Source organism: Lithobates pipiens, unplaced genomic scaffold, assembly GCF_037356315.1.
Source record: "Lithobates pipiens isolate NorthernLeopardFrog02 unplaced genomic scaffold, aLitPip1_a1.2 Scaffold_44, whole genome shotgun sequence".
In the NCBI taxonomy this organism is placed as follows: Eukaryota; Metazoa; Chordata; class Amphibia; order Anura; family Ranidae; genus Lithobates; species Lithobates pipiens.
In genome coordinates this window covers 1,902,026-1,928,929 of record NW_027507870.1, presented here as the reverse complement: position 1 = coordinate 1,928,929, position 26,904 = coordinate 1,902,026, and the positions used below count along the sequence as shown (strand labels likewise).

Genomic DNA, 26,904 nt, shown 5'->3' with positions numbered 1-26,904 from the left:
ATCTCAAATTTCTCTTCCATAAACTCATTATTAGGGTCCATCACCTAAGTCCCAAGGTCCACCATCTCATTATCATGGCACATCTCAACCTATCCCATTTCCCTTAGGTATTAATAAAGTATTGTGGTTCTAAATCATCTCATGATGGCCCATCACCTCAACTTCAGGGTCCACATTTCAACTTTACAGTCCACCATCTAATTTTTAGGGTCCGCCATATAAGTCCCATGGTCCTGCATCTCATTTTCATGGCCAAATGGTCTGCTATCTCATCACTTGGCCCATCATCCACATCTCAAATTTCTCTTCCATCAACTCATTATTAGGGTCCATCACCTAAGTCCCAAGGTCCACCATCTCATTATCATGGCACATCTCAACCTATCCCATTTCCCGTAGGGATTAATAAAGTATTGTGGTTCTGAATCATCTCATTATGGCCCATCACCTCAACTTCAGGGTCCACATTTCAACTTTACAGTCCACCATCTAATTTTTAGGGTCCGCCATCTAAGTCCCAAGGTCCTCCATCTCATTTTCATGGCCAAATGGTCTGCTATCTCATCACTTGGCCCATCATCTCATTATGGCTCATCATCTCAGCCTCAAGGTTCACTATCACAATCAAATGGTCTACCATCTCATCACATGGCTCATCATCATCGCTTTATCATGGCCCATCTCCTCATTATCATGGTCCATCATCTCATTATCATGGCCCATCTCCTCATTATCATGGCCCATCATCTCATTATCATGGTCCATCATCTCATTATGGGCATCACCTCAGCTTCAGGGTCCACATCTCAACTTTATGTTCCACCATCTTATTCCTAGGGTTCATCATCTCAGGGCCAAGGTCCACCACCTCATTATCATGGGCCATCACCTCAGCCAGAGGGTCCACCATCTCAGTTTCATGGTCCATCATCCAATACTCACTGTTCACCATGTGATACTCATGATCCACCATTCCACACTTGGGGCCCCCCAGCCTATTATCATGGCCACAAATCCCAGTCTCATAATAAACCATCTCATTCCCATGGCCCACAATCTTATCTTCATGAGCCGCCATCTTGCATTATTATTCTTTTAGCTCATCTTTACTGCCCAATATCTCATGTTCTCATTTTACCATTTCACCTTCACTATTCACCACCTCACAATGACTACGCGTTTTGTTTTATTTCACTGCCCACTTATATGACTTTTATTACAACCTCCCCATCACTGGGTATAATTGTGTCAGCCATTTACAGCCTGACCTGTCCTCCTCGCCATCTCACATGTACAGTCTATCACACCACACATTCATTATCCACTATTTTCTCTTCACTCCTCTCTCTATCGATGATTCCTATCTTCTCAGCTTCATCGCCCTCTCATCACCTCACCTTCGCCATTCATCACCTCACCTTCTCCATTCATCACCTCACCTTCACCATTCATCATCTCACCTTCTCCATTCATCATCTCACCTTCTCCATTCATCATCTCACCTTCTCCATTCATCACCTCACCTTCACCATTCATCATCTCACCTTCTCCATTCATCATCTCACCTTCACCATTCATCATCTCACCTTCTCCATTCATCATCTCACCTTCTCCATTCATCATCTCACCTTCTCCATTCATCATCTCACCTTCTCTATTCATCATCTCACCTTCTCCATTCATCATCTCACCTTCACCATTCATCACCTCACCTTCTCCATTCATCATCTCACCTTCTCCATTCATCATCTCACCTTCTCCATTCATCACCTCACCTTCACCATTCATCACCTCACCTTCTCCATTCATCATCTCACCTTCTCCATTCATCATCTCACCTTCACCATTCATCATCTCACCTTCTCCCTTCATCATCTCACCTTCACCATTCATCATCTCACCTTCTCCATTCATCATCTCACCTTCACCATTCATCATCTCACCTTCTCCATTCATCATCTCACCTTCTCCATTCATCATCTCACCTTCACCATTCATCATCTCACCTTCTCCATTAATCATCTCACCTTCACCATTCATCACCTCACCTTCTCCATTCATCATCTCACCTTCTCCATTCATCATCTCACCTTCTCCATTCATCACCTCACCTTCACCATTCATCACCTCACCTTCACCATTCATCACCTCACCTTCACCATTCATCACCTCACCTTCTCCATTCATCATCTCACCTTCACCATTCATCATCTCACCTTCTCCATTCATCACCTCACCTTCACCATTCATCACCTCACCTTCACCATTCGTCATCTCACCTTCTCCATTCGTCACCTCACCTTCTCCATTCGTCATCTCACCTTCTCCATTCATCATCTCACCTTCTCCATTCATCACCTCACCTTCACCATTCATCATCTCACCTTCTCCATTCATCACCTCACCTTCACCATTCATCATCTCACCTTCACCATTCGTCATCTCACCTTCTCCATTCGTCATCTCACCTTCACCATTCATCATCTCACCTTCTCCATTCATCATCTCACCTTCTCCATTCATCATCTCACCTTCTCTATTCATCATCTCACCTTCTCCATTCATCATCTCACCTTCACCATTCATCACCTCACCTTCTCCATTCATCATCTCACCTTCTCCATTCATCATCTCACCTTCTCCATTCATCACCTCACCTTCACCATTCATCACCTCACCTTCTCCATTCATCATCTCACCTTCTCCATTCATCATCTCACCTTCACCATTCATCATCTCACCTTCTCCCTTCATCATCTCACCTTCACCATTCATCATCTCACCTTCTCCATTCATCATCTCACCTTCACCATTCATCATCTCACCTTCTCCATTCATCATCTCACCTTCTCCATTCATCATCTCACCTTCACCATTCATCATCTCACCTTCTCCATTAATCATCTCACCTTCACCATTCATCACCTCACCTTCTCCATTCATCATCTCACCTTCTCCATTCATCATCTCACCTTCTCCATTCATCACCTCACCTTCACCATTCATCACCTCACCTTCACCATTCATCACCTCACCTTCACCATTCATCACCTCACCTTCTCCATTCATCATCTCACCTTCACCATTCATCATCTCACCTTCTCCATTCATCACCTCACCTTCACCATTCGTCACCTCACCTTCACCATTCGTCATCTCACCTTCTCCATTCGTCACCTCACCTTCTCCATTCGTCATCTCACCTTCTCCATTCATCACCTCACCTTCACCATTCATCATCTCACCTTCACCATTCATCATCTCACCTTCTCCATTCGTCATCTCACCTTCACCATTCATCATCTCACCTTCTCCATTCATCATCTCACCTTCTCCATTCATCACCTCACCTTCACCATTCATCACCTCACCTTCACCATTCATCACCTCACCTTCACCATTCATCACCTCACCTTCACCATTCATCACCTCACCTTCTCCATTCATCATCTCACCTTCACCATTCATCATCTCACCTTCACCATTCATCACCTCACCTTCTCCATTCATCACCTCACCTTCACCATTCGTCATCTCACCTTCTCCATTCGTCACCTCACCTTCTCCATTCGTCATCTCACCTTCACCATTCATCATCTCACCTTCTCCATTCATCATCTCACCTTCACCATTCATCATCTCACCTTCACCATTCATCATCTCACCTTCTCCATTCATCATCTCACCTTCACCATTCATCATCTCACCTTCTCCATTCATCACCTCACCTTCACCATTCATCATCTCACCTTCACCATTCATCATCTCACCTTCTCCATTCATCATCTCACCTTCACCATTCATCATCTCACCTTCTCCATTCATCATCTCACCTTCTCCATTCATCATCTCACCTTCTCCATTCATCATCTCACCTTGTTCTTTTCCTGCAATCCTGTCAGCATCACAATGACGGAACTGTTCTCCTGCCACACCATGCTCCAGAAGTCTGCCAGAGTCTCAGGAAGAGGACCTGGAAGAAGAGTAATAAGTCTGAAATACATTATCATAAATCATTCTACAGGAACCCCTACAGACAAGAGTCTTTGTACTATACTGTTTACTGTTAGAAAAATACACGATATTATCAAAAGTATTGGGACACATGCCTTCACACACATATGAACTTTAGTGGCATCCCAATCTTAATCCGTAGGGTTCACTATTAATGTGGCCCATGCTTTGCAGCTATAACAGCTTCAAATCTTCTGGGAAGGCCGTCCACAAGGTTTAGGAGGGTGTCTATGGAAATGTTTGACCATTCTTCCAGAAGTGAGGTCAGGCACTGATGTTGGGTGAGAAGGCCTGGCTCAAAGTCTCTGCTCTAATTCATCCCAAAGGCGTTCGACCATGTTGAGGTGCACAGAGCAAGGTCCATAAAGACATGGATGAAGGAGTTTTACTGTGGAGAAACTTGACTGGCCTGCACAGAGTCCCGACCTCAACCCGATAGAACACCTTCGGATTGAATTAGAGCAGAGACTGCTCTAGTCCACATCGGTGCCTCACCTTACAAGTGAGCTTCTGGAAGAATGGTCAAACCTTCCCATAGACACACTCCGAAACCTTGTGGACGGCCTTCCCAGAAGAGGTGAAGCTGTTATAGCTGCAAAGGGCGGAGCCAACTCAATATTGAACCCTACGGACTAAGACTGGGAGGCCATTGAAGTTCATGTGTGTGTAAAGGCAGGTGTCCCAATATGTTTGACAATAGTGCTGAAGGATACATGAATTTAACACGTAGATCTTTATCTGGTGCATAGTATAATATACAGAGCCTTATCTGGTGCATAGTATAATATACAGAGCCTTATCTGGTGCATAGTATAATATACAGAGCCTTATCTGGTGCACAGTATAATATACAGAGCCTTATCTGGTGCATAGTATAATATACAGAGCCTTATCTGGTGCACAGTATAATATACAGAGCCTTATCTGGTGCATAGTATAATATACAGAGCCTTATCTGGTGCATAGTATAATATACAGAGCCTTATCTGGTACATAGTATAATATACAGAGCCTTATCTGGTGCATAGTATAATATACATAGCCTTATCTGGTGCATAGTATAATATACAGAGCCTTATCTGGTGCATAGTATAATATACAGAGCCTTATCTGGTGCACAGTATAATATACAGAGCCTTATCTGGTGCATAGTATAATATACAGAGCCTTATCTGGTGCATAGTATAATATACAGAGCCTTATCTGGTGCATAGTATAATATACAGAGCCTTATCTGGTGCATAGTATAATATACAGAGCATTATCTGGTGCACAGTATAATATACAGAGCCTTATCTGGTACATAGTATAATATACAGAGCCTTATCTGGTACATAGTATAATATACAGAGCCTTATCTGGTACATAGTATAATATACAGAGCCTTATCTGGTGCACAGTATAATATACAGAGCCTTATCGGGTGCATAGTATAATATACAGAGCCTTATCTGGTGCATAGTATAATATACAGAGCCTTATCTGGTGCACAGTATAATATACAGAGCCTTATCTGGTACATAGTATAATATACAGAGCATTATCTGGTGCATAGTATAATATACAGAGCATTATCTGGTGCACAGTATAATATACAGAGCCTTATCTGGTGCATAGTATAATATACAGAGCATTATCTGGTGCATAGTATAATATACAGAGCATTATCTGGTGCACAGTATAATATACAGAGCCTTATCTGGTGCACAGTATAATATACAGAGCCTTATCTGGTGCATAGTATAATATACATAGCCTTATCTGGTGCATAGTATAATATACAGAGCCTTATCTGGTGCATAGTATAATATACAGAGCATTATCTGGTGCATAGTATAATATACAGAGCATTATCTGGTGCACAGTATAATATACAGAGCCTTATCTGGTGCATAGTATAATATACAGAGCCTTATCTGGTGCATAGTATAATATACAGAGCCTTATCTGGTGCATAGTATAATATACAGAGCCTTATCTGGTGCATAGTATAATATACAGAGCCTTATCTGGTGCATAGTATAATATACAGAGCCTTATCTGGTGCATAGTATAATATACAGAGCCTTATCTGGTGCATAGTATAATATACAGAGCCTTATCTGGTGCATAGTATAATATACAGAGCCTTATCTGGTGCATAGTATAATATACAGAGCCTTATCTGGTGCATAGTATAATATACAGAGCCTTATCTGGTGCACAGTATAATATACAGAGCATTATCTGGTGCACAGTATAATATGTATGATTGGTCACTCACCTTGTGTTGCTATGTATAGTTTTGGAGCTTTGTATCCCTGGAAAATAAGACATGTTATACTCATAAACACAGATATTATACAGATTTATAGAGTATGTAGATGTATAACCAATCTGGGTAGAGCTCTTTACTTACATTAACGTAGGAGGCATTTATATAATCTGATCTAGAGGGACCGGACCTCAGCACCACCCGAGAATCATCATCTGTATAACAAAGGCAGAATCTCAGTCATGATACCCCCAGACGGCACATTTTTATACTGACAGTATAAACACACTTCTGATCAGAATATCGAAACTTCCTTAGGATGTGAGATGGTCTAAGAATGGGGACTTCTGTCACTCTGCCGGACTGTGCCCCCCTCCTGGGTCCCAGTTGGGGTTCCCTAATGGTCTGAGAACTCGGGAGCTCTTATGCCGCGTACACACGATTGGACTATCCGGATTTGCCCACACACGGAGAAAAGTCAGTTCATTTTGAACGTGGCTCCAGGTAGCTGGGACTAGCAAAGGAAGTGAATGTCGCCCCCCCCCTCCTGAGCCATACCAGGCCGCGTGCCCTCAACATGGGGGGGTGCTTTGGGGAAGGGGGGCCCTGTGGCCCCCCCACCCCAAAGAACCTTGTCCCCATGTTGATGAGGACAACGGCCTCTTCCCGACCACCCTGGCCGTTGGTTGTCTGGGTCTGCTGGTGGGGGACTTATCGGAATCCGGGAGCCCCCTTTAATAAGGGGGCCCCCAGATGCCGACCTCCCACCCTATGTGAATGAGTATGGGGTACATTGTACCCCTACCCATTCACCTGGTGAAAAAAGTGTAAATAAAAAAACACAACACAAGTTTTTAAAATAATTTATTAGACAGCTCCAGTGGTCTTCTTCCGTCTTGGGGGGTCTTCTCGCCGGACTCCTCCACTATCTTCTGCTCTTTTATTAGTGGAGGAGCCTGGCTTTCTTCTTCCTCGTCGCTGCCACCTTCCGGGGGTCTTCTCCCGACTTCTGTCTTGTCCCGCTCTTCGGGGGTCTTGTCCCGCTCTTCTGTTCTTCTTGCCGGGCCTCCGCTATCTTCTTATAGCTCTTTTACTAGCGTTGGTCTTCTGTCGCCGCCGCCTTCTTCTCTTCTCTTCTTCTTCCTTGCGATGTTGACACAACGCTCTCTCTGGCCGCAATGGCAGGGACGCGTTTTGCAGTGACTTATATAGGGACAAGGGGCAGGGTCACCAGGTGATGTCACATGGTGACCCCGCCCTTTATGATGTCACAGTCCCGGAGGATGCCGGGGCGGTGACATCATAAGAGACGGGTCCCCATGTGACATCACCCGGTGACCCCCGCCCCTTGTCCCTATATAAGTCGCCACACAACGTGTCCCTGCCATTGCGGCCAGAGAGAGCGGCGCGTTAACATCGCAAGGAAGAAGAAGAAGAGAAGAAGGGGGCGGCGGGGGCGACAGAAGACCGGGCCAACGCTAGTAAAAGAGCTATAAGAAGATAGCGGAGGCCCGGCAAGAAGAACCGAAGAGCGAGACAAGACCCCAAAGTCGGAAGAAGATCCCCGAACGGCAGCGGCGACGACGACGAAGAAGAAAGACAGGCTCCTCCGCTAGTAAAAGAGCTAGCAGAAGATAGCGGAGGAGTCCGGCGAGAAGATCCACCGGAGCTGTCTAATAAATTATTTTAAAAACTTGTGTTGTTTTTTTATTTACACTTTTTTTCACCAAGTGAATGGGTAGGTGTATTAAAGGGGGCTCCCAGATTCCGATAAGCCCCCCGCCCGCAGACCCCGACAACCAATGGCCAGGGTTGTCGGGAAGAGGCCCTTGTCCTCATCAACATGGAGACAAGGTGCTTTGGGGTGGGGGGTCGCAGTGCCCCCCTTCCCCAAAGCACCCCCCATGTTGAGGGCACGCAGCATGGTATGGCCCAGGAGGGGGATGCTCGCTCGTCCCCACCCCCTTTCCTGACCATCTGGGCTGCGTGCTCGGATAGGGGCCTGCTATGGACTTTGGGGGGACCACACGCCGTTTTTTTGGCGTAGGGATTCCCCTTTAAATCCGTACTAGGTGACGGGGCTAGCGAGGTGTCAATCTCGCTGATGGAGGCAGCAACATTCACTTCCTTCGCTAGTCCCGGCTACCTGGAACACGTTCAAAAGTAATGGACTTTTCTCCGTGTGGGCAAGTCCGTTCATTTCAAAAGTCCGGCGGACTAGCACACAGACGGGCGGATTGTCCGCCGGACTGCTAAGTCTGGCGGACAATTCTGAGTCAAAACTTCTTTCTAAGTCCGCCGGACTTTTAGAAAGAAAAAGTCTGCTGAAGCGCACACACGGGCGGATTGTCTGGTGGACTCTGGTCCGCCGAACCAAGTCCTCCGGATAGTCCGATCGTGTGTACGCGGCATTATGGACCCTTGGCTACCGCCCATGGACTTTGTGGATTACCACCCGATCATGGACTGTAAGGAATTATGTGCTACCTCTGTGGATTCACTGTCTAAATGGACTCTTGCCTTGGTGAGAATGATTGAATGAACTTACCATCTTGCTTATGGTACAGTCACGTTATGGGGCAGGAATATAGGTGAAGTTGCTTTGGAAGAACTGTTCCTGTATGCCTTTGCACTACTTCACTGAAGACTGTGGTTATTTCTTAAAGTGACTGATCTGAAGTCTCTCAAAGGGGTGCAATGCATGGCGTAACAAAAGAACAGGGCTTGTAAAAAGGGATGAACACTCCCAAAGGTTCACGAGTGGAGAATTCTGCATGTAAAAGATCGAATTGCCATTGCCATGAGTAACCCAGTGGAGTGTGTGGTGCTTATGCTGCCAGCTGGCTTGTGTACAGTGTGACTAGGCAAGGATGATGGCATGCTCCAGTAGAAAGCTGGTTACTGAGTGCACCCCCTCCCTAGTGGCCGGTGCCCCATACCCGGGACAGGACCGAGCCCCCATGTATCTATCTGTATGTCGCAGGAGAGAAAGTGCAAGAAGATCCTCAATAGCATGTCCCTGAGAGTGAGGTGGCATCAAGGCTGGGCTGGAAAGCGGGATACAGGCTCCACAGTGCCCCCTCACAAACGCTGCATCATGGAAGGAGGTCTGTGTACAGTTAGTCAAGTGTAACGAGACATGAAGGGTTATTTGTGCCACTACATGTGCTGACTTCTAAGTTGGAGTTCCGCCTTAATGCAGATTTCTCATGACCAAAGCCTCCACCTACTGTACATGATTGGGTATTAGCAAGTTAAGAGTCTAGAGTTCCCCTTTAGGGTGCCTTAAGCCCCGCTCACACCGTTTCTGATTGTTAGTATCGGAGCACAGTGATTGCACTTCACTGCTTTCGTTATCTCATTGCCAGTCTATGGTCAGAGCCCTACAAAGACATACATTAAAGAGGAGCTGGGATGGGTCTATGGAGATTTGTCAATGCGTAAAGTTACATTGTACTGTAGACTATGGATATGTTTGGACGATTTTATAGCATAGATTATTTAACTGTTATGCCGCCTACGCACGATCGGATTTTCCGGCAACAAATGTTGGATGCGAGCTTGTTGGTGGAAAGTCCGGCCGGGTGTACGCTCCATCGAACATTTGTTGTCGGACTTTCCGCCCAACAAATGTTGGCTAGCAGGTTCTCAAATTTTCCGCCAACAAATGTTTGCTGTCGGACTTTCCGATCGTGTGTACACAAGTCCGTCGGACAAAAGTCCACGCATGCTCGGAATCAAGTATGAGCCGGAAGCGCTCGGTCTTGTAAAACTAGTGTTCGTAATGGAGAAATCACGTACGTCTTGCACGTCGCTATGTTCGTAATTGTTGGCCAACATTTGTATGTATGCGAGACAAGTTGGAGCCAACAACCTTCAAACAAAAATCCACGGTTTTGTTGTCGGAAAGTCCGATCGTGTGTATGGGGCGTCTGATTTTAAGACCATATGCTGTTCTAGAAGCTCAGCCTCTCCTACTGATATGCTAATGCCGCGTACACACGATCAAACAAGCGGGTGGAAAAGTCCGGCAAACTGAAGTCCGCCGGACAATCCCCCCGTGTGTAGCCTCCGGCATACTTTTTTGACCCGAAAGTACGGCGGACTAATGCCGCGTACACACGTAGCCGACTGTCCGTCGGACTTTCCGAACGGGCTACTTGAAGAAGAGAAGAACAGAAGGCGGCGGCGGTGACAGTGGCGACAGAAGACCGGGCCACCGCCTGTAAAAGAGCTAGAAGAAGGCGCGGTGGCCCGGCAAGAAGAACCGAAGAGGGGGACAAGACCCCCGAAGTCGGAATAAGAGGGTGGCGGCGAGGAAAAAAGCCGGGCTCCTCCGCTAGTAAAAGAGCTACAAGAAGATAGCGGAGGAGAGAAGACCCCCGAAGACGGAACACCCCGGAGCTGTGCAATAAACTATTTTATCTTGTGTGTTGTGTTTTTTTTGTACTTTATTTTACAGGTGAATGGGTAGGGGTACATTGTACCCCATACTCATTCACATAGGGTGGGGGGCCGGTATCCGGGGGCCCCCTTATTAAAGGGGGCTCCCAGATTCCGATAAGCCCCTGGCCCGCAGACCCCGACAACCAATGGCCAGGGTTGTCGGGAAGAGGTCCTTGTCCTCATCAACATGGGGACAAGGTGCTTTGGGGTGGGGGGGCCGCGCCTTCCCCAAGGCACCCACCATGTTGAGGGTACGGCTCGGAGGGGGGGGGGGGGGGGCGCTCGCTCATCCCCCCCCCTTTCCTGGCCGGCCGGGTAGCGTGCTCTGACAAGGGTCTGATGTGGACCTGGGGCGATTTTTTTCGGCGTTGGGGTTCCCCTTTAAGTCCATACCAGGTGGCGGGGCCTGCAATGTCTCCTTCGCGGGCCCCGCCTACCTGGAGACGCGCTCGAAATGAGCGGACTTTCCTCCGCGTGTGTGGGTGAGTCCGTTCATTTCAAAAGTAGGGCGGATAGTACGGCGGACTTAGTACGCTGAAAAAGTGCCGTGTGTGGGCAAGTAGCTCGTTCGGAAAGTCAGACGGACAGTCTGGCGGGAAGTCCGCCAGACTAAGTCCGTCGGATAGTCGGCTACGTGTGTACGCGGCATTACAGGATATGATGTAGCAGGAAATAGAGGGGAGGAGAATAGGCCATGTGGCCAGACAAAGGAAAGTTGTTCTGGAAGAGGCAAGACGTGGTTCTGAACACGAAGAACACAAATGTTTTGTCCTGGACCCCGAGGGAGCAAGGAGCCATGAGAAGATTTCATTTATGAAAGGCCCAAGTTAAGTAGCAATTTAGTATACTTATTGCATACATATTATACATGCTTATTTGCTAGAAAGGATAATTGGCTTACACATAGTTTCATAGTTAGTAAGGTTGAATAAAGACACAAGTCCATCCAGTTCAACCTGAGTGAGTGTCTACAATAGACCATATCCCTGTACATTGCACACTCACATTGGTCCCTACCCTCAAGGTGCCCACAATCCAAGGTCCCCATTCATATACTAGGGCCAATTTTGGACAGAAGCCAATTAACCTACCTGCATGTCTTTGGAGTGTGGGAGGAAACCGGAGTACCCGGAGGAAACCCACGCAGGCACAGGGAGAACATGCAAACTCCAGGCAGGTAATGTTGTGGTTGGGATTTGAACCAGCAACCCTTCTTACTGCTAGGTGAGAGTGCTAACCACTACACCACTGTGCCGCCCACATGTTGTAGGCATATTGTGCAATACTTTGCATGCTATGAATTGTGTATCCTACAGTTATACTGTATATGCAGTTTTTTTTTCTGTTCAGTAAAGCTCATTAAAAACACTACAGAGATCTAACCTTTTTTGACTTTTACTGCAAGAACCTTTAATAGACACCAAGCAAAAACACAACCCTAATGTTGAATAGTGTTTCTCAACCAGGGTGCCATTTTGTTTCCCCTGTGGTTCAACGAGAACACGACCCAGTTTGTCCTGGATCAGAGATGGATGAGATGACTCTATGATAGAGGGAAACACCATGGGGATGGGGAGATTCTAATGTAATTGGGGGAATCTGTCATGGGGTACTCTGATGTGATGGGGACTTTAATGTATTGGGGGACTCCGATGTGATGGGGGGTTATGTATCTGTGATGGAGGAAGCTGTGGGGATGGGGGATCTTCTGATGATTGAAGAGAACGTTGATGGGATGGAGGACTCTGACAGGTTAGGGGTCTTTGACATGAAGGGGGGCCTCTTATGTGAAGGGGGATCTCTAACAGGATGGGGGCCTCCAACATGAAGGGGGGCCTCCAACAGGTTGGGAGTGTCTGATGTGAATGGGGACCTCTAACAGGACGGGACCTCTAACAGGATGGTGCCTCCAAAGTGAAGGGGGGGGGGTCTCTTACAGGATGGGGGTCTTTGATGTGAAGGGGAGCTTCGGTGGTTGTGCGCATCACCCCAAACTTAGGTTTCCCATTGATAAGACATTTACATTTTTTTACCTTTCAGACTGGGGTGTCTCTGATGTAAGGGGGGCCTTTAACAGGACTGGGGCCTCCAACGTGAAGGGAGAGCCTCTAACAGGAAAGGGGGTCTCCGATGTGAAGGGGAACCTCCAACAGAATGGGGCCTCCAAAGTAAAGGGGGGGGGCTCTAACAGGATGGGGCCCTCTGATGTGAAGGAGGGCTTCTGATGTCAGGTTAATTTGATCAAGGTGGTTGTACGCATCATCCCAAACGTAGGTTTGCCACTGATAAGACATTTACATTTTTTACCTTTCAGACTGGGATGTCCTGAGATTTTGCCTACTTTTAAAGTATGCCATGACTAAAAAAGGTTGAGAAACAGTGATGTAGAGTACGTTATTGGAGATCTTGTACTTACATGGTAAGACCTTTTTGTAGCGATTCTTAGCTTGGTTCTCTTCAGCCTGACCAATAGTACAGGAGCTCATGAAGCCCCCGGGAAGATCCTACAAAGAGATATTGGAATCAGTTCAAGTAAATATAAACCCAACCACTAAAATCTCATACAAGCATTAACATGTTAAACTAATTCTAAAAGTAATTTTTTCGTCTTCAAACATCTGCACATAGTCACGAAGAGGATTTCCGGTATAATGGGGACATTTTATGTGTACAACAAGAGTTTCCATTTCTTGGAGGAGCTCATTATCATTCCCTCAGTAATCCCATCATAGCTTCGAATAGACTCCAATTTCTAACAACTCTAAGCCCTTGTACACACGGTCGGAGATTCCGACGGAATGTGTCCGATCGGATCGTTTTGTCAGATATTCCAACTGTGTGTGGTCTCCATCGGACTGTTTCCGTCGGAGTATCCGACGGACCAAGTTTTCCAACTTGTTGGTAAAATTTTCAGACAAAATGCTCCGATCGGACATACTCTGATCATGTGTAGAGAATTCCGATCGGACAAAGTGCCACGCATGCTCAGATCAAATTCCTACATCAAAGCTATTGGCTACTAGCCTGAATGTAGTCCCGTTGTAACGAAATAACGTCATCACGTTCTGAACGATCGGATTTTCCGTCAACTTTGTCCGACCGTGTGTATGCAACAGTTTCCGACAAAATCCGTCGGACAAAATCCGACGGATTTGGTTGTCGGAATGTCCGACCGTGTGTACAAGGGCTTAGGCCATGTGAGAACGCCAAACCTTACTGTGCCCTACCTGGTATTCCAGGTACCGTCCAACCAGGGAAATGTTTGCGTTCTCTTCCTCATCTTCATCATGGTCCACTAATTCCTTATTCCGAAAATTTTTCACAACTTCCAGGAATTTATCTACAGGGATGTCTCTCTTCTTGCCTGGAAGGGTGGTAGAGAAATAGTTATTCTCTAGAGATGGCCAATCTCTGACAAATCTAGCAAGATAGAACGATTCACAAAGTGTGCTAGGTTCAAGATTTTACAATTCCAATCTTTATAGGCGTCATCATAAAACACGACTCATAGATGGAAGTCTCACTCATATTTATGTGGATAACTATTACGTGAGATATCAAACAACCAGAGCTATTGGGGGAGTTAGTTAGTAGAGTAATAGCAAAGGTGGGATCCAGTGCTGGGTCTCCCCACTGGGATGTGTCCACCATCATCTCTAGAAATTCTTCAGGAGCACTGGTGCCATGGCCAATCAAGGGACAGCTCTTCTGTTCACTGCGGCAGCCAACCAGAAGATAGTTCTCCTGATTACCAATGCTTTGGCTGTGAAAAAATGCATGGTTTGGCTTCCAAGCAATATGTTGCTATGCTTCAGCTGAGCCTCTCAGGTGCTGTACTCATCTCTTCCCTTAATGCCTACATCCAGCGGGATCACTCACCTGTACTCACCTGTACCCTCTATGCCCGTTTCCGATGGTAGTACTCATCTGTACCCTCCATGCCTGCTTCCGGTGGCAGTATTTTCCTGTACTCATCTGTATCCTCCTTGCCTGATTCCAGTGGCAGCACTCACCTGTACTCACCCATACCCTCAATGCCTGCTTCCAATGGTAGTACTCACCTGTACTCATCTGTACCCTCCGTGCCTGCTTCCAGTGGCAGAACTCACCTGTACTCACCCATACCCTCAATGCCTGCTTCCAGTGGCAGAACTCACCTGTACTCATCTGTACCCTCAATGCCTACTTCCAGTGGCAGCACTCACCTGTACTCATCTGTACCCTCAATGCATGCTTCCAGTGGCAGAACTCACCTGTACTCACCCATACCCTCAATGCCTGTTTCCAGTGGCAGCAATCACCTGTATTCACCCATACCCTCAATGCCTCCTTCCAATGGTAGTACTCACCTGTACTCATCTGTACCCCCCATGCCTGCTTCCAGTGGCAGAACTCACCTGTACTCACCCGTAACCTCAATGCCTGCTTCCAGTGGCAGCACTCACCTGTACTCATCTGTACCCTCAATGCCTACTTCCAACCTCCCAGGGCCTCTCTTGAAACCGATATGTAATTAGAGTAAAAATTTGGTTTTTGGACCTCTAGTATCCCCCGACCCAGACATTTTCCCAAAAATATAACTATTTGTAACTTACCTATTCCAGCTTGAGCCTTTAATGGGATGTTAGACGAACGTCTTGAATTACTGTAGCAGAAAAAAAAAAAATACATTTATCTAAACACTGTAGGGTCAGACTATGACATCTAGCGATGGGACTGAAGCCCTTCCCATGCATATGACTAATTTCAACACTTCTTCAGATCAGATGATATCGGCATTCTGAACTCCATAAAAAGTTGGGAAACAAAAAGAACAATGGTGGACGCTATCACTGGCACCCGAGTCCAGCTCCTCATGTGCTTCCTTTCGGCTGGCCGGTCTTGGGGGGGTTGAGCACAATAGTGTTTCTGTCACTCTAATGTGACTTCTGATATTACTTTTGGCTCTTCTTTTACCAATGTGATTTTTTTAAATCAATTAACAATTTACTGACAGTCCCATAGCAGATTTACTGGTACAGAGTGGCTCTCCTGTGCAGAATCCCGTACATTGGTGATTCTTCACTTTTCACCTACAGGGGGGCATGAGCCGCTGCTGGGCCTCTTCTGCTGTGATTACTCACACTAGAAGCTGATCTGCGGGTGCCAGTTACTGAATGTCTGCTGGCACCCACAGATCGTTGAGCAGAAACACAAAACGGGGCAAAGCAGGGACTAAAATCCATCACTTCCCTGAGTAAAAGCAGCACATACAGTACACCAAAACACCGGCTAGGCACACAGTTAACCTTTTGATCGCCCCTGATGTTTAACCACTTCCCAGCCAGTGTCATTCGTACAGTGACTGTGCATATTTTTAGCACTGATCGCAGTATTAGTGTCACTGGTTAATGCAAATTGTCAAAAGTGCCCGTTGGTGTCCAATTGTCCTCCGCTATATGCAGCCCTGCTATAAGTCACTGATCATTACTAGTATAAAAAAATAAATCAATACAATTTCCAGTATATATCCCAAAAGCCACTCCAGCTAAAAGCTCCTACCGCTAAACGCTGCTAAAAGCCTATGGGTGCCTACGGACACAGGATAACATGGAGGGGAGTTTAGAGGTAGGGAACAAAAAAAATACCAGACCCCCCTAGAAGCACCTGCAAAAATATCCAGCGTGCATGAAGTCCTTATGAGTTTGGAAGGAAACATTGATACACTTAATTATGTTTTATTAACTCCCATGCCTGCACATCAAGGATCTGATCTGAATTTTAATCTTATGACATTTTAAAATATCTTCCTTTAATTTCGGGAGAGACAGACACAAACCGTGAAGAGCGGCTCCTCCATAGGATCACCAGGAGAAGAAGGACGAGCAGTAAAAACACAGCAGCTATGGACCCCGCAATGATGGGAGTGATCCTGCTCGCCAGCTCTGGAACTATGATGGAAACCAAAGGAGAGAACTATTACTAGATAATACACTACATTGCATTAGTATTAGTACAGACGATACAATCTAGCAATGGTGGCTGGTGCTCAATTTTCTTGCCCCCCCCCCCAGCCAGCCAACCACCCCCCCAACCAGCCAGCCAGCCAACCAACCCCCACCCCCTCCCCAGCGCTCGCTTGATTGATCGTCGAGCCCCCCGTCACTCGATCACCGCATCGCTGGCCAGGCCCCCCCCCCATCAGCCCTGCACTTACCCCATCCAGGTTGCGGCTTTGGCGGCTTCCTCCCTGCATCTCCTCCCGAGTCCCAGCAGTAGCTTCTCCTCCCGGCCAATCAGGCCTTAGGACTCGCGGCCAATGAGACTATAGGATTTGCGGCAAATCGGGTCTCGGGAGTCCCTTCCTGATTGGCCTGGAGGAGAAACAGGAAGACATTAGCGAATATTAATTCGCTAATGTCACACAACTGGGTGGGCTCTGGGTGCAGTGCTCTGCACCCCAAGCCTACCCTTTTTTGAAGCCAATTAGAGCCTCAGGCTCTAATCGTGTTCTTCGAAAAAGAAAAAAAACCCATTGGAATCCATGCGTCCGGAGCCCTGCATGTAAGCTAGGGGGTAGGCGCATGGATTGGGGGGATAGCGCTCCTGCGCCCTGCATGAGCGGCCGCCACAACACTCTAGTATATTAAAGTGGTCATTTTTTTTTTACTTGTGCCCACAGGTAACCCTATAATAAGGCTTACCTGTAGGTATGGTGAAAATCTCCTAATCTTGCAGTGTTTAGGACAGGGATCCTCAAACTACAGCCCTCCAGCTGTTGCGAAACGACACATCCCATGAGGCATTGTAAAACTCTGACATTCACAGACATGACTAGGCATGATGGGAATTGTAGTTCCTGAACAACTGGAGGGCCATAGTTTGGAGACCCATGGTTTACGAGATAGTCACACTGGATGGAGCCAATGACATCACTGGCACATGCGTTCTGAAGGCCTGGCATATCGTGCTGGACCTTCAGAGCTCCATGATGCAGCTGAGGGCTCCCGGGCATGCACAGGAGTGTGGCCCTGGCCACTCATACAACAGGGGCCCTCAAACCTGAAAAGAACATATTAACATAGTTATACAGGTTGAAAAAAGACACAAGTCCATCTAGTTCAACCAAAAAAAAAAAAATCCCATATACACAATTCTATACCCACAGTTGATCCAGAGGAAGGAGAAAAACCCCAACAAAGCACGATCCAATTTGCTACAGCAGGGAAAAAAGTTCCTTCCTGATCCCCCAAGAGGCAATTGTTTTTTTCCATGGATCGACTTTACCTATAAAGGTTAGTACTCAGTTATGTACACTTAGGAAAGAATCCAGGCCCAAGAAGATGGGTAGATTGAAGCCCTGTCAGCGTCACTGCATGTCTTCGTTCTAAGGTAAGTATTTCATAATGTGTTAGTATGCAATGTAATTTTTTTCCCAAGAAGACCTAATATAGAGATTACTAGCCTTAGAGCACCATCTAGTGGACAGGTGAAACCACTGACTAAGTAAACACCTAGTTAACCAGTAAGATAGCATCCCAATCAGGTGTGGGTAAATATTTTAGAATTCATCCTCTAATCTAGTCCTTAGATAAGGGAATTTTTGGGCATGAAAATAAAAGTTCAGAGAGAAAATGAGATCAAGCTCTCTTCTGATTAGCCAGGCCCTCCATAGATCTACTGATCATTATTGGTCTCTTCTAACCATCATCATCCCTCTGTTGATCTTTCACAAAAGATCATCAGGATGCATATTCTTTCCAGGTCATCCCATAATCAGCTTGCCCCGGGTGTGGTTCCAAACCCAGCACCAGATCAATTTAATGGTAAAGTATTATTTAAAGTGGTTGTAAACCCTTTACAACCACTTTAACCTACAGGTAAGCCTAGATTAAGGCTTAACTGTAGGTGCTTGAAATATCTCCCAGACCTGCACGGTCTAGGACAGGGATCTGCAATTAGCGGACCTCCAGCTGTTGCAAAACTACAAGTCCCGTCATGCCGCTGCCTCTGGGTGTCATGCTTATGGCTGTCAGAGTCTTGCTATGCCTCATGATACTTGTAGTTCTGCAACGGCTGGAGGTCCGCTAATTGCATATCCCTGGTCTAGGAGATATTTGCAAATCGCCGTACAGCGATTTCTTCAGCGCATGCGCCGGAGTTAGAAAGGGCACGCTGTGCCATTTCTAGCTTGGGTCATGCCATGTAAGGCGGCTTTCCGCGCGCATGCCCGGGAGTGACGTCACACGACTCCAGCCAGTCACAGAGCTGGAGTGTGCGGCCCCCGGAAGGAAGAATGGACGCTTGCTACTAGCGAGGAAGACGGGGCTTCTCCTGCAGGTAAGTGTCACATAATGGGCTACTATGCGATGCTTTACCTTTGCAGGGAAACAAACAGGAAGTAAAAAAAAAAAATATATATATATATATATATATATATATATATACACACACAATGTTCTAGTGTGGCTGTACAGCGAGTCCGATTAGTACAGATCAGACTGGATTTCTCGGTCACCCTGTGCCCCTATCAGAGACATAGGGTGACTTAGACATAGGAGGTGCATGGGGAGCTGAAACAAGGTTTTCCCAACCACCTCAAGAGATTCTGGGTTCCACGGGTCCCCCCGCCGAAAGTGACTCCCGTCACATACAGTATATAATACATGCACTGTATATTACATAGCCATGCACCAGGTGGTGCTCAATACTCTTTTAATGGATCTTTCTGTGTATTCTTAGCTGCTCTGTGTAAAAAAAAAAAAATAGTTTACAGAGCTCAGTAGCTAAACCTATAATGAACTATTTAACACACAACTGAGTTGCAGTTCTTCCCACACACACACTTACTTTGAAGGAACCCGGCAAAAGCACATGATGATTTTTCCACCTTGGAATATAAAAAATAAATAATGAAATTACAATCCATTTGAAGAATTTTAAATAATCAGACTAAAGTTTACAGATGTTCATCAGACAACCAGCCAATCATACCAAGCATACAATTGATTCCAGATTCCTCCGTGGCTGATCTGGAAAGCAATCAGCCACTGAAAGAGCTAAAGACCAATCAGATTACTGTGCTCAGTGTTTTTAGAAGAGAACCGGTCTCTGCTGGTCTTATCTGAATATTCATTCTAAAAATAAAGCAGGAACTGATTATTTGAATTACATAAATAAACTCCCGTGTGTATGTACAGACGTTACGTTGGGAAATCAAGATGGGTGAAGATGCCAAACCCAAAATAAAGGCAGCTGGATGGATGGAAGGATGCTGTGCATACCAGCTTATTATAGCAAAAGCCTTGGGTGGAGCTTCATTTCTCTTTATCCACCTGCCGTCCGCGCTATAGCCGAAAGACGGCTACAGCGCAGACTCCAATAGCCTGCGCGCCCCCTGCAGATCCCACGCGCCACGCTCTGTAACCGGGGAGTCTATGAGGCTCACCTGATCACAGGTCGGAGTAAAGGGTCGATCCCGGCCCGTGACATCTGATCATGTGATGTAAATAAAGCCGGTAATCAGCTATTTTTCCTCCTCACGCTTATAACGCGAGGGGGGGGGGGGAAATAGCCGATCACCGCCGGCTGCGAGAGGAACATCGTGAAGGTACCACCAGTGCCCGCCAGCATAACCTACCAGTGCCACCTACCAGTTCCCACAGTACCGCCCATCGGTGCCCACAGTACCACCCATCAGTGCCACCTATCAGTGCCACTTATCATTACCCACAGTACCGCCTATCAGTGCCCACAGTGCCGCCTATCAGTGCCCACAGTACCACCCATCAGTGCCACCTATCAGTGCCACTTATCATTACCCACAGTACCGCCTATCAGTGCCCACAGTGCAGCCTATCAGTGCCCACAGTGTCGCCTATAAATGAATCAGTGCGTCATTACCAGTGCTGCCTCAATACCACCTACCAGTGCCCATCAGTGCCACCCATCAGTGCCCATCAGTGCCATCTGTCAGTGCCACCCAGGGGCGGACTGACAACTCATGAGGCCCCCGGGCAATCGGAGATTATGAGGCCCCCAGGCAATCAGAGATTATCGGGCCACACAGTATAGAATCACAAAGTATACACATACGTGTACACACAGTATACACACACAGTATACAATCACACAGTATACACATACGTGTACACACAGTATATGCACACAGTATACAATCACACAGTATACACATACGTGTACACACAGTATACACACACAGTATACAATCACACAGTATACACATACGTGTACACACAGTATATGCACACAGTATACAATCACACAGTATACAGGTACGTGTACACACAGTATACACACACAGTATACAATCACACAGTATACACAGACATGTTTCTATTGGGCTGAGAAGGTACTGGAGAGGTGGTGCAGCTATAATCTCAGGATTTTTAGACCAAAAGGATGTCAGTAAGGGATATTTCAGAGACACGTGAAAAAAACACAGATTTTTACATACTGTCCCTGGTTTTACTGAGACTGGCAACCCTGATGGGGCCCCCTAGTGGCCCGGGGGCCCTCGGGCAGTGCCCCAGTGGCTGAATGGTCAGTCCGCTCCTGGTGCCACTCTTCAATGCCACCCATCAGTACCTTTTTATTAGTGCCCATCAGTGCCATCTTATCTGTGACTATCAATGTCGCCTTATCTGTGCCCATCAGTGCAGCTCATCAGCGCCCATCAGTGCAACCCCCACCCTCGAATATCAATGAAGGAGAAAAATTACCCGTTTGCAAAATTTTATAACAAACTATGAAACGTTATTTTTTTTTTCAAAAATTTCTATCTTTTTTTTTGTTTGTTTAGCAAAAAATAAAAACCCAAATGGTGATTAAATACCACCAATAGAAAGCTCCATTTGTGTGTAAAAAATGATACAAATTTCATTTGTGTACAGTGTTGTATGACCACGCAATTGTCATTCAAAGTGCGACAGCGCTGAAAGCTGACAATTAAGTAAGTAAGTAACCGGTAAGCAAGTGGTTAAAGTCCCTTTTTCCCAGAGTTCTACTTTAAGGTCTATTTTTAAAGCTGAATTCGGTGTCAGTGCTTCCTCAGTATTTCTCAATTAGTTGTCTACTTCTAAGAATGAGGAAGTAACATCTGAAAACCGGAGAACAAAACTGAACAGCTGAAGCAAATCTCACCGGGGCGTGCAGAGGAAGGGGGAGGGGCTTGTTTTATGACACGTGAAAAGCTCAGTAACAATCGAATCCTAGAAATGTATCAATTGCAACAATTTCTAAATGTATCAAATGTCTGTAGAATATGGAGAAAACTATAAGAAATGTAATTTAATCTAAAATACCCAAACCAATAACCATAAACTTTACCCTTAGAAGGCTTTTTATAATCAGGTCATATTGAAAAATGGAAAAAGGGAAAACATTACCATATCAAACCTTTATGACGTGGCGCCAGTTAAAGCCCAATTCCAACCTTTTGTTAAAAAAAGTCCAACCCTTGCCAGTGCATTGTCAAAGATTAACCGCTTCACCCCGGGAAGATTTTACCCCCTTCCTGACCAGAGCACTTTTTTGAGATTCGGCGCTGCGTCGCTTTAACTTACAATTGCGCGGTCGTGCGACGTGGCACCAAAACAAAATTGACGTCCTTTTTTTCTTACAAATAGAGCTTTCTTTTGGTGGTATTTGATCACCTCTGCGGTTTTTATTTTTTGTGCTATAAACAAAAAAATGCGACAATTTTGAAAAAAATAATTATTTCGTTATTTTTTACTTTTTGCTATAATAAATATCCCTAAAAAATATATAAAAAAATTTTTTTTCCTCAGTTTAGGCCGATATGTATTCTTCTACATATTTTTGGTAATAAAAATCGCAAAATAATATTAATATTGATAATAATATTGATATAATAATATAGAATATAATATTGATATAATAATATAGAATATAATATTGATATAATAATAATTGGTTTGCGCAAAAGCTATCCCCTACAAAATAGGGGATAGATTTATGGTAGTTTTATTATATTATATTATAATATATTATATTATATATTTTATATTAATTTCTTTTTTTACTAGTAATGGTGGAGATGTGTGATTTTTATTGTGACTGCGACATTATGGCGGACACATCGGACAATTTTGACACATTTTTGGGACCATTGGTATTAATACAGTGATCAGTGCTATACAAATACATTGATTACTGTAAAAAATGTCACTGGCAGTGAAGGGGTTGACCACTAGGGGGCGATTGAGGGGTTAATGTGTTCCCTAGTGCGTGTTCTAACTGAAGGGGGGAGGGGAGATGACAGATCGCTGTTCATACTCTGTATGAACAGACGATCTGTCTGTTCTCCCCTAAGCCCTTGTACACATGGTCGGAGAATCCGTCGGAATGTGTCCTATCGGACCGTGTCGTCGGATAATCCGACTGTGTGTGGTATGCATCGGACTGATTCTGTCGGAATATCCGTCGAACCCAATTTTCCAACATGTTGGAAATATTTCCCGACCAACTGGGCCGATCGGACCTAATCCGATCATGTGTAGAGAATTTTGATCGGACCAAGTGCCACGCATGCTCAGATCAAATTCCTACATCAAAGCTATTGGCTACTAGCCTGAATGTAGTCCCATCGTAACGAAATTACGTCATCACGTTCTGAAAGATCGGATTTTTCACCAACTTTGTCCGACCGTGTGTATGCAACAGTTTCGGACAAGATCCGACGGACAAAATCCGGTTGTGGAAATCTCCGACCGTGTGTACAGGGGCTAAGAGAATTGGAAACTGTGTGTTTACACACACACAGATCCCGGTTCTCCGTGTGTCAGCGGCGATCGCGATGGAGCCCTGGGGTGATCGTGATCGACAGGCACTCGCATAGTCTCGGGGGGGGGGTGCGCGCCCCCTAGTGGCCACAGGGCGAAGCAAGGTTGCATAACATCGTTTTTTGCCAAGCTGTGCCATTCTGCTACAATACAATTGCGGCCGCTGGTCGGCATGTGGTTACATGCTCTCTGTGTCTCCATAAAGGAGGTGTTTATTCTATTGTAGCTCTGTCTGCCACATGGACAGGAAATGAAGGGAAATCTCCCTTTAATACTCCGTTTATAAAAAATAAAAAAGTTGAGTTTGAATTTGGGGTTTCAGGTGCTTACACACAAATGAAATGTTTCTCAGTGGATAGAAGACATTCTCTGATTATATGAGGTGGAGAATGTCACGTCGCTGTGCCGCCTCTCTACCTCATTCTTTCTTATCGTGACCAAAAGCATGATGGGAGGTGTGAAAGTTGTGGAAACGCCCCGTTCTAGGTCCATAATCCCATCCTTGGTGTCAAATGGTCTGCATAGGTGTTAATACTTCAATCCACATGGTCGAGGTGTGAATTTTTGTTGTCTGGGTAGCATTTTTACAACCGCCCTAATGCCCCGTACACACGATCGGACATTGATTGGACATTCCGACAACAAAATCCATGGATTTATTTCCAACGTATGTTGGCTCAAACTGGTCTTGCATACACACGGTCAAAGTTGGTCGGAAATTGCGAACGTCAAGAACGCGGTGTAGTACGACGAGCCAAGAAAAATGAAGTTCAATAGCCAGTGCGGCTCTTTTGCTTGATTCCAAGCATGCGTGGTACTTTGTGCATCAGAATTGTCCACACATGATTGGAATTTCCGACAACGGATTTTGTTGTCGGAAAATTTGAGAACCAGATCTCAAATTTTGTGCGATGGAAATTCCAATTGAAAATGTCCGATGGAGCCCACACACGGTCGGAATTTCAGACGATAAGCTCCTATCGAACATTTTCCGTTGGAAAACCCAACCGCGTGTACGGGGCATTACACAAATGTTCCCTCAGAGAATAACAATATGCACGCTTTTACCCCTGGTAGGAGAAACTGTCATTCCCATATACCTCTCATTCCCTCGACCTCTTTCCTTTTCTATATTCAAGATGTTCTACAAGCTTCTCAGCTCTCCATTTTTGAGATAAGTTGTTATAACTTTCCTAAGTTTAAGACCTTCAACCTCAGGTTTAAACATTATGTATTTGCAAATATGCAATTCAAATGTGATGGTTTTGAGGTTATCAGCTGAACTACGAAAGGACTGATTTCCTATTTTCCATCTGCTACGAAAGTCTTTGATTATGAGATGCTTCTAACGTTCGCTATGTATGAGATGTTTACCCAAATATACAACAAAATTTGTTTTTCAAAAAAAAAAAAAATTGCATTATATGTGGAAGAAAGATGCTGTTAAAAGTCCCCACCTCTGTTCATTGATGGTTATATCAGTTTGATGTTGCTGGCTTCCTTCACAGCCCTTGCAAATCAATTGTCCTCTCTGCCCAAAATATGCTCCTCAATGTTCATCCTGACCTTTGTCATGTTCAAAGGTTAAAGTTCTATGACCAGCAAATTTTTAGCAAATGAGGAAAAATACATTTACCCCGGGCGCACCAAGCCTGGGAACGCTCCAAGAGAAAGCAGTCAGGCTCCAAGACTACCACCTCCCAGTGCTCTAGGAAGCCAAGACCTCGTCTTCTCTAACGAAACAGAACTCACTGTCTGAGATATATTTCTCTAGAAACCATGAATAGCCAATCCCGTTAGCTATTGTAATTGACTTGTACTTGGGATTCTTATTCATGCCGAGAGTCTGTAATTATCATTTCCACCACAAACTCCAGAAAACAGAGACTATCAGACCTCATTCATGGCACTCACACACCACGAAGACCTCAGTATAGACATACGTGTTTCCAGCGGCTGGTGACCCGAATGTAGGCGGTGTAGTTGTGGTTGGGGATAAGAGGAGCATTGTGGAACCCATTATAATGGTGGTTATCCCCCAGGGTGAAGGTTCTGGGTCCAGTGAGGGTCTCTGCAGGAAGGACAGCCGCGGTATAACGGATCGGAGACCAGCTGGAGTTGTACGGGGTGTTTTCGAAATTCAAACACTCCTCTGTTGAATTGCCTTTCTGACCGCCAAAGACAATTATGTCATAAGATCTAGACATGTGCAAAAGGAAAAAATTCGTTTAGTTTCGTTTCGTTTTAATTCGTTAATTCCTTAATTTCGTTTAGTTATATTCGTTAACTTCCTTAAATTCGTTTTCGTATTTCGTTTAGTTTTCTACCGAATAAGAAAAATCGGCCACATTCGAAAATATTTCAACCAAATTCGAAATGATTTCAACATGATTCGAAATTTTGTGACCCGACTTTAGGGCCATGTATCTCAGGGTCACTTGGTGCTAGAAACTCCAAATTTGGATATGTTATAGTGCTAGTACTATTGTGTTTGCATACCAAATTTGGGGTTTCTAGCTATAAGTGACCCCGAGATATGTGGCCCCAAAATCGGGTCGCAAAATGTCATTCTCTGCTCTAATAACTAATAACATTTTGCGAGCCCGGATTTTGGGGCCACATATCTCGGGGTCACTTATAGCTAGAAACCCCAAATTTGGTATGCAAACACAATAGTACTAGAACTACAACATATAAATTTGAAGTGTCTAGCACCAAGTGACCCCGAGATACATGGCCCTAAATTCGGAACACAAAATATTTTCGAATGTGGTTGAAATAATGTCGAATCATGTTGAAATTATTTCGAATGCAGTTGAAATAATTTCGAATCGTGTCGAATTCATTCGAATTCATTCATTATATTTCTTTCGTATTCGTTGTAATTTGTTATTTTTTTATTCGGACATTTGGATGCATCCGAATGTCCGAAAGATGCAAAATTCGGCCGAATTTCGATTTGTTACGAAACGAATTGCACAAGCCTAATAAGATCTGGAGGCAGAAAATATCGGAATAATCTCAGTTATGAAATATAATGCATGTCATCTCTGCTGTGCTTTATATGAATTATTTATTCAGATAAAGACATTCTGATAAACTCTAATTGCATCGTATTTCAGGATCGTTTTTTCAAACATTGCAGAATTTAGGGGACAAACAGGTAAATAGACAGGTTCTCCATTGTTGGTTCAGAGCAGGGGGGTTGTTAGGATCCTAAAAGACTTGGGGCTCTTATATGCACCTTAAATAAGGCCTTGTATAATATTTGTATAATATTTGTATAATAAGGTCTTTTTCCCTTAGAATGAAACAATTAATACTTTTTTTTTATAGACAAAAGACTGAAGCAAGAATAGGAGGAGATTCCGAGGGACACAAAAGTAC

At 45.1% G+C, this 26,904-nt stretch overlaps 1 protein-coding gene across 1 annotated transcript in view; it reads right to left on the bottom strand.

Annotated features, from left to right (window-relative positions):
* LOC143956877 (receptor-type tyrosine-protein phosphatase epsilon-like) overlaps positions 1–26,904 on the bottom strand; it is an 83,008-nt gene that overhangs the window by 47,821 nt on the left and 8,283 nt on the right. The window contains exons 3-11 of the mRNA XM_077467042.1: positions 25,461–25,716; positions 19,544–19,583; positions 16,533–16,644; positions 15,310–15,359; positions 13,942–14,078; positions 13,131–13,218; positions 6,413–6,483; positions 6,278–6,314; positions 3,876–3,973 (exon numbers count right to left, since the gene is read on the bottom strand). Of these exons, the coding sequence (XP_077323168.1) occupies positions 3,876–3,973; positions 6,278–6,314; positions 6,413–6,483; positions 13,131–13,218; positions 13,942–14,078; positions 15,310–15,359; positions 16,533–16,644; positions 19,544–19,583; positions 25,461–25,716 (889 nt within the window). The remainder of the gene's footprint in view (positions 1–3,875; positions 3,974–6,277; positions 6,315–6,412; positions 6,484–13,130; positions 13,219–13,941; positions 14,079–15,309; positions 15,360–16,532; positions 16,645–19,543; positions 19,584–25,460; positions 25,717–26,904) is intronic.